Source organism: Pteropus alecto, unplaced genomic scaffold (assembly GCF_000325575.1).
Source record: "Pteropus alecto unplaced genomic scaffold, ASM32557v1 scaffold98, whole genome shotgun sequence".
Lineage (NCBI taxonomy): Eukaryota > Metazoa > Chordata > Mammalia > Chiroptera > Pteropodidae > Pteropus > Pteropus alecto.
This window is the reverse complement of record NW_006443570.1, coordinates 1,485,685-1,494,209: the sequence shown is the minus strand read 5'-3', so window position 1 is coordinate 1,494,209 and position 8,525 is coordinate 1,485,685. Positions and strand designations below refer to the sequence as shown.

Genomic DNA, 8,525 nt, shown 5'->3' with positions numbered 1-8,525 from the left:
CCATAAGCTGCCACTTAAATTAGTGGACTGGAGTGACATTTTGATTCTCTAGGAATTAGTGTCAACTCAATGTATAATAATCCCTGTGGTAGACAGAATTTTGGCCCCCATAAACTCAGAGCCCTGGTTTCATGCCAATCAATACATTACAGAACAAAATGGACTTTGCGGATTTAATTAAGGTTACTAATCAATTGACATTAAAATATGGAGACTATCCTGGATTATCCAGGTGGGCTAAGAGACAATGACTTAACAACTGACACAAAGAGGAACTCATTCTGAAGCTCACATCTTCTAAAAAAGCCATCTTTAAATCTGAACTTCCCCACACTTTTCTTTGCATCTAGTTACTTAATTCCATTTTCTGTGAGTTTTGGAGTCAGAATTGAGTTTAGATTTCAGTTTTTTTTAAAGCTTCATTTAGACTTACTTTCCTCATCTATAACCCAGGATAACAGTGTTTATTTCACAGGACTGATGTAAGTGTGAAATAAAGTTTACATGAAGTATGTTTATCATGTAGCACAGCTTATGGTACTAAAAGTCACATAGGTTCCCACCTTCCTCCTTCACGTGTGTCTTCCCTGTCATTCTTCTGCCTTTTGTCCCTAGTCTTTTTCATTATGTGTTTTTTCTTTCTTTTCTTCCCCATTTTGTTCTTTTCTCTTCCTTTTCATTCTTTTCTCCATTTTTTTTATTACCTAAATCAACCTCCACATATTTTCTCCTAGCTCTTCATTACCCATCTACTCATATTATGGTTAAGGAATCTCAATAAAAATGCTCCCCACTTTAGCTTTAGAATTTGTAATTTGTAATTGATGTTCTTTTTCATCACTGAACTGTCTATGCGTCTCAAATCCTCTTGAGTATCATGTATAGGAAGTTGAAATTTTGCATAGTGTAGCAGTTAGGAATGTCCTAGGTTTCCAGTTTTGGAAAGGCCAATAAATTTTGGCTTGATCAAAAGATTTATTATTTTCACATGTAGACAGCTGCTAGCATTGGTTCAGAGGCTCAGCTATGTCAAGATCAGTGCCTGTTCCATTCTCTTGGATTTTGTAACTCCAGGAATCATATCTGTATTTAAAAGAATAAGAGGGTGAAGAGGAAGCACCAGAAATGTTTGTTCCTTTTATCATTAAAGGAAAGTTTTCTCTCTTCAGATTTCATAGTCCAGTACTATGTCTATTTCTGTAACTGTATTTTTAAAATTCATAACCTTATATTATAGTGTTGTACTACAGGCATCAGCAGAGCAGGACACTTTGGAAAGGTTTTATTGTCTATAGTTTTGCCTTATTCAGAGTGTTGCATAGTTGGAATCATACAGTATCTAGCCTTTCACATTGGCTTATTACATTAAACAATATGCATTTAAGGATCATTCCATGTCTTTTTGTGGCTTGATAAATCAGTTCTCTTTATCACAGAGTAGCATTCCATTGTGTAGAGGTACCACAGTTTGCTTACCTGTTCACCTATCAAGGGGCATCTTGGTTGCTGCCAGTTTTTGGCAATTATGAATAAACCTGCTACAAACATTCATGTGCAGGTTCTTGCACGGACATAAGTTTTCAGCTCATTCGGGTAAAATGCTGAGGAGCGCAATTGCTGCATTGTATGGTAAGTCCATGTTTAGCTTTGCACAGAGCACCCCCCCGTCTTCCAAAGTGGTTGTACCATTTTGCTTTCTCACTAGCAACAAATGAGAGTTCTTATCGCTCCACCAGCATTTTGCCAGCATTTGGTGCTGTCATTTCTTTGGATTTTAGCCATTCTAATAGATATGTAAGTTGGGCTCGTTGTCACTCACTCTTGCCTTCCATTTAGAATGACCTTCGAGGCCTACTTCAAAGATTACCTCCCTTGTGAAGTCTTCCCTGATGCTGACTCCAGCATAGCCCCTGCTGGTCTTGAGGTGATCTCCTCCTATTTGAAATCCTGTTTCTGATCCTTCTGTGTTCTTCTTTGCAGTCTACGTAACCAAGACACTACTTTCCACAGCAATGTCCATCTCTCCACAGCCTCTCCACAATTTCTGAGAGTTCCTGTTCCCCCTGCTCTGTTTGGCTCCTGGGCTGTCTGTGTTTTCCCTTGAATCCACCCAGATAGGAAACTCAACTCCACTGGTTTTCACAGGAAAGTTGACCTACCCTAAGGATTGCGTGAGTGTGACAGCTTGATGTGGAAAGATCATAGGGTCATACTCATGACCTCCTGACTAGATCTCTCCTGTCTTCTGTTTCCTCCTTCCTTTCTGGAGCAAAACATATTCCTGTCTTCGTCTCATGCGTGATTGTTTAATATCCTTCTCTTAAGCTTTTGGGGTTGCCAACATGCCTATCCCATGTGGGTGAACCTACTCTAAGGTGGACTATCAAGGCACATTGGTCGCAAAAGCATGGACAGAGAGAGGTTTCTTGTACCAGGTGCTAAGAGAAGATGATTTGTCTCATCACACCGTATGTAGCTATTTTCACACATAAACTTTTTCTTTCTAGTTAGTAAGGTCCTCAAGGGTAAGAACTAATTCTTCTTCTTTCTGATCGCCATAGTCTCCGCTTTAGAAGGGGTAGTAAGTTTGTATTGGAGGAATGAATGTATACATTGCATATGGCTTTAGTCTCTTTTAAAAAGAAATAAGTGTTTTTCTTATAAGTAGGCATTCTTGAATTGTTAGCAGTTAACCCATTTTCTGTAAAAGTGGAAATACTGACCATAATTTCTTTGCCCAGCATGTAACATTTATTAAGAAATGACAGAAGACACTGTATCACAGATAGAATTGAGATAACTAACAGGCAAGATCATTATGATCCCCCAAAAGGGATGGAATCAAATGTTGAAATACAGAAAAGACTAGCCTACTTCTTAGAAACTGAGTATTGAGTGAAGAGCTTCCATTCTCTCCGGTGACATCTGAAGAATGTCACTTGGCTGTACTTTGGTGCCTTTAATGTTGGGAAAATTTTTGGGTAAACAGAAGCAAAAAATAGATTATAAAGCAGGGGAAAATTAGACCTTAGACAGTTCTTAAGGATAAAATCCACAACATGGCTGTAATCTTCAATCCTGCAGGAAAATCAGAAATAGTATAGTCAAAGAAATTTGATGATCAGCCAGTGAGTTCACAGCATTTCTGTGTCCGCAGTGGAGAGTCAAGGTACTCACTGCAGACTGGAATCAGATAGAACTCATATATTTGGTAGCCTCCATAACAGAAACCCAAATAGTGGTCCAGGGATGGTTGAGGAGATAAACCGTTCAGAGATACTGTGTCCTGGGCAATTGAAAATCAACAACTTGGCTTTTAGCAGGTGGGCTGGCAACAGGTGGGCTCGCAGCAGTAGCAGCAGCAGGCTGGGCGGCAGCAGGACTGTCCACAGTAGGATGGGCGGCAGCAGGAGGCCTGGGCGTGGTGCAGCTGGCAGCAGGTTGGTGGTGTGCAGCTCACCACACAGCAGGGGGGCAGGCAGGTGTCCTCCACGCGGCAGTCAGGGCGGCACCACCTGGTGCGACAGCTCACAGCTCCACAGCCACCCTCCTGGCCATAGCCGATGCCATAGCTGGTCCCACAGCCGGTCCCACAGCTGACCCTCCTGGCCATAGCCGATGCCATAGCCGGTCCCACAGCCGGTCCCACAGCCGGTCCTGCAGCAGCTGGTCTGACAGCAGGTTGGCTGGCAGCAGCTGGTCTGGCAGCAGCTTGGCCGGCAGCAGCTGGAGCCACAGGTCCCACCAGTGGAGCAGCTGGGAAATCCACAAAAGCTAGTGGTGCAGCAGGCCATGGTGTCAGGAGTTGGGTTGAGAGTCAGGTTGCTTGGGGGAGTTTTGCTGGTGACTTCTACATCGGGCCCTTTATATATCCTGGTCAGTTGCTATTTATACAATTCTTAACATATTTTCCTTGTTTTTGTTTAAATTTGTTCTTCAGTGGTCCTCTGATTGGCTAACATTGAAATACCATGACACATTATGAGCAGCAGTTTAGAAATTGTTTTATAGTTTCATTTGGACTCCTCATATTGGTCCTTTGCTCTTTGGAATATGTTTGTGGTTTCCCATGTTCAAAGAGTCCTCCCATTTTAGTCCACGTCAACACCTTTGCTTTGTAGAGCTATTTATTTCACATGACACTCGGTCCACATCTCTAAGGCTAAGGGTAATTATGCTCCTTTTTCTAACTATAATTTTTTCCTTCTGGATGTATAGACAAAATATTATTGAATTTAGGACATCACGGCATCCACTGAATTGAAAGAGTACCTTTAGTCATGCATAATTTAGTTTTCAACTTATTTACTTCAATTACCATTATAGTTCCTTTGATTTCAACCAATTTGAAATGTGCAAATATTGTTTGCATTCCAGGCCAGAAATCTCTTCTGGTGAACCAAATGACATTGTATATATGAGTATCTAGCAGTGTGCTTAGCTTCTGGCAGTACCTTAATAAATGTTTTTTGAATATGATTTGGAGTGGGTGGAGTAAAAGGCATGATTCATGGATGCCTGTGCCACTTATACATGATTAAATAGAACTTTCAAGCTGAAGTATTTCTCACGAAGGAGTCCTTGTTATTGTCAAAAGAGACTGGGAAATGCTGAAAATTTTTTCTACATTTAATAGTTGAACCAAGGCTCAGGAAAAACATCTGGGAGTTGTGACGTTTTGAAGAATTCATGTTTTTCTTCTCTGAAATGTGTAATCTCGTATGCGATCTATCATTGCTACCAATTAAATGATAGAGGTAAGTGCTGGGAGCTTGTAAATAACTCAGAAAATATTTTTCATAAATAACTCAGAAAATATTTTTCATAAATAACTCAGAAAATATTTTTCATAAAGTGTTGTATTTTGTATTTTTCACTCAAATACTTAATGAGTAATTGAAAATTAATTGGTAAAAGATATTTTTAGATCTAGGTTAACTTCTTAAGAGAACATCTTTGAAATTGGGTTGCAAAGTGCAAAATATATAGTTGTTTCAGATTTCTAATGTATGTGTCTGACATGTGGTGATAGTGGGACTCACTGGGTATCTACATAGCTGTTTATTCTATTCTCATGTAGACCTTATACACCTTATACATACTTAGAGCGAATGGAGGTAAGTGCTGGGCATTGAAGCTTAGAGAACAATTTGGGAATCAGTGGGAAGAATATAATAGGCTAAGGCATAGGAATTAAACCTAAATGATCTTGGAAAACAGATAGTATCTGATGTATAGTATCTGGTAGATATTTTAAAATCTAGTAATTAATGTAGTTCTTTAGATATTGGGCATATATGAAGGAGAACATTTAGTATATTAAATGCAAGGAGATTTAAAATGGTAGAAATGCATCTAGGTAGAAATCCTATAGCTTTGATCAGCCTGAAAATTTTAGTTAAAAGTGTTCTTATTGGTCTAGACATAACCATAATTAGATTAGAGCATGTAAGTACTTAAATAACTTCAAACATTATTTAAGGTATGGAGCATTTTATTAACTGATAGATGTAAGCCTAATGTAATTTGTATTTAATCTTTCTGGTTTAGACTTTACGTTTATTATCAAAGTGCAAATCCACTCTTCTTGAATTTAAACTAAAGATGGACAAGCTTAAATAGAAGGAAGAAAATAACTCAGTTTGCTTTGCACATTGAAACATTTTATTTGAAATTAACAGAGGATATTCAAGGAGAAAGCAGGTCTGAAAATGTGTGGGGATCAGGAAATAAGGAGGAGAATAAAGATGTCACTGATTTGACACTCTGATTAACACATTTTCAGTGTGCTAACTCAGCACATCCAAGAGGGTCCTAAGACTTTTGTTATTTCTGAGCAGCTTAAAAACATTGTGCTACTTAGTATCCAAATAAAATTGAACACTTCTTCAGATACTAACGCAATTTTGCTGTACTTCTCCTTTCATTCTTAAGTAATCAGCAACCTGGCTTTTAGCAGGTGGGCTCACAGCAGGTGGGCTGGCAGCAAGTAGGCTCACAGCAGGTGGGCTCGCAGCAGTAGCAGCAGCAGGCTGGGCGGCAGCAGGACTGTCCACAGTAGGATGGGCGGCAGCAGGAGGCCTGGGCATGGTGCAGCTGGCAGCAGGTTGGTGGTGTGCAGCTCACCACACAGCAGGGGGGCAGGCAGGTGTCCTCCACGCGGCAGTCAGGGCGGCACCACCTGGTGCGACAGCTCACAGCTCCACAGCCACCCTCCCGGCCACAGCCGATGCCACAGCCGGTCCCGCAGCCCGTCCCGCAGCCAGTCCCACAGCCTGTCCCGCAGCAGCTGGTCTGACAGCAGGTTGGCTGGCAGCAGCTGGTCTGGCAGCAGCTTGGCCGGCAGCAGCTGGAGCCACAGGTCCCACCGGTAGAGCAGCTGGGAAATCCACAAAAGCTAGTGGTGCAACAGGCCATGGTGTCAAGAGTTGGGTTGAGAGTTGTGTTAAGAGAAGTTTCTGAGTTTTGGCTGCATCTTCTACAACTGGCCTTTTATATAGTTCCCAGAGCCACCTATTTCCCTAGCCTTTAGCATCTTTCCTTGATAGTATTTGCAAAGTTAGTTTCTGATTGGCTAATACTTGAGTTGTTTAGAAAATTATAAATAGCACTTTAATAGCCTGCTTTGGTCATTGCTAAATTAAGTATCATTATATTTCTTCTTTGCCCTCTGGATCAAGTGAAGGCTCATTATGGAAGCCAATCATGGCAGCACCTCTTTATGTTAGTCACGTGACAGATAAGACTTGTGCCAACCACTGCCCTGGCTTGCTTTGTGATATCCTTCCTTTGATAACCATAAGACAGAGTTTATTTAGACATTTTCTGCCAAGGTGGTCACTCAATTAAGGATCATGATTTCATAATCAAGTTGTCCAGACTTGGAATAACTAACATCAGTGTCATCAAAACATGAGTTATCACCTGATTCATCAACATCCAAAAGAAGTATGCCTTTCTATGATCAGAGTGTGCAAGTTGTAGAATCTCAGAGCTCTAAAGGGCATTTTTGCCTTCAGTCATCAATGTACGTGTTCCCAACTGAGACCCTCAGTGACGTTAGCCTATAGACTGTTTTCTGACTCTACTAAATTAAAAATATATGCTCGTGATGAGTACACATTTTCACAAGTCAAACAGTACAAAGGCTCAGATAGAGAAGTTAATATTTTCCCTCCTTTCCCCCAAACACACACATCCCTTCCAAAACTAGTATTCTAGAGATAATCAAGATTAAGTGCATATTCTTTAATACTTTCCTTCCTGCTTATAAACCAGCATATATACACATATATCTTCTAGTCAGTAAAGTTGGGGTCTTCTATACATATTTATTTTAAAAATTAATTATGGTAAAATACACATAACATAAAAGTTACCATCTTAAGGATCTTTAAGAGTACAGTTCACTAATATTAAGTAAATTTACATTGTGAATTCTTTTTATCTTGCAAAACGGAAACTCTATATTCATGAAACAACTTTCCCATTCTCTCCTCCTCAAATCCTTAACAACCACTATTCTTCTTTGTATCTGGATGATTTTGATCAATCTAAGTACCTCATGTAAGTGGAATCATACAGTATTTATCTTTTTGTGACTGGCTTATTTCACTTAGCATAATGTTTTTAAGATTCATCCATATTGTAGAATGTGTCAGAATTTTCTTCCCTTTTAAGGCTGAATAAATTCCATTGTATGTGTCACTACAATGTGTTTATCCATTCATCCATCCATCAACAGACACTTGAGTTGTTTCTACCTCTTGGCTATGTGATTAATGCTGCTTTTGGTTTTACAAACTGGCCCCCATACATGAAGGGCAAGGAGAGACCAAAGAAAGAGGCAGACCACTCCAGATTGGTAGGTGGCAGGCTTGAAAAGCAAGAAAACTTACTTATGAGGCTTGTCTTGGTTGACCACAAGACAAGCAGATAGCTGCACCCACCTGCCCAATCTTAAAAGTTTGTATGGAGGCTTTAATTGAGTTCAGTCACGTGTACCATTCAGGTGGTCAATAATGCATTGCTCTCTAAAGGCTTCGTCCTTGAAAACAGATCTCATTGTGGGAATGGTAAGCAGAGAGTACATTCCAAGGACAGGGGAGGAGGTGAGGAGCCTTTGAATGCTTGGGTCCAGCTCTTAGGTCAACCGGTGGTCCTGTTCTTTTGATTACCTCCTCCAACAGCTATCATGAACATAGGGGTACAAATATCTCTTCAAGACTGTGCTTTCAATTCTTTGGGGTTTATACCAGAAGCGGAATTGCTGGTTTATATAGTAGTTCTATTTTTAGTTTTTTGAGTAATTGCCATACTATTTCCCATGGTGGCTATACTATTCTACATTTCTACCAACAATGCACAAGAATTCCAATTTCTCCACATCCTTGCCAACACTTTTGGTTTTTTTGAGTAGCCCTACTAATGGGTGTGAGGTGGCATGTCATTGTGGTTTTTATTCAAATTTTCCCAATTATTAGTGATATTGAACATCTTTTCATGTGCTTCTTGACCATTCGCAT

General features: G+C 40.1%; 1 protein-coding gene and 1 pseudogene across 1 annotated transcript; both read right to left on the bottom strand.

Moving 5' to 3' along the window:
* Window positions 1-3,316: 3,316 nt before the first annotated feature.
* On the bottom strand, window positions 3,317-3,794 carry LOC102895885 (annotated as a pseudogene).
* A 2,158-nt stretch (window positions 3,795-5,952) lies between these two features.
* LOC102896145 (keratin-associated protein 9-3-like) lies at window positions 5,953-6,417 on the bottom strand. Its single transcript, XM_006924655.1, has one exon. The coding sequence runs from the start codon at window positions 6,415-6,417 to the stop codon at window positions 5,953-5,955; it is 465 nt and encodes a 154-aa protein (XP_006924717.1).
* Between the last annotated feature and the right edge of the window lie 2,108 nt (window positions 6,418-8,525).

What these genes read in the sequence shown, in the direction of transcription:
- LOC102896145 (XM_006924655.1), bottom strand. Translation starts at nt 6,417, where the DNA reads ATGGCCTGTTGCACCACTAGCTTTTGTGGATTTCCCAGCTGCTCTACC.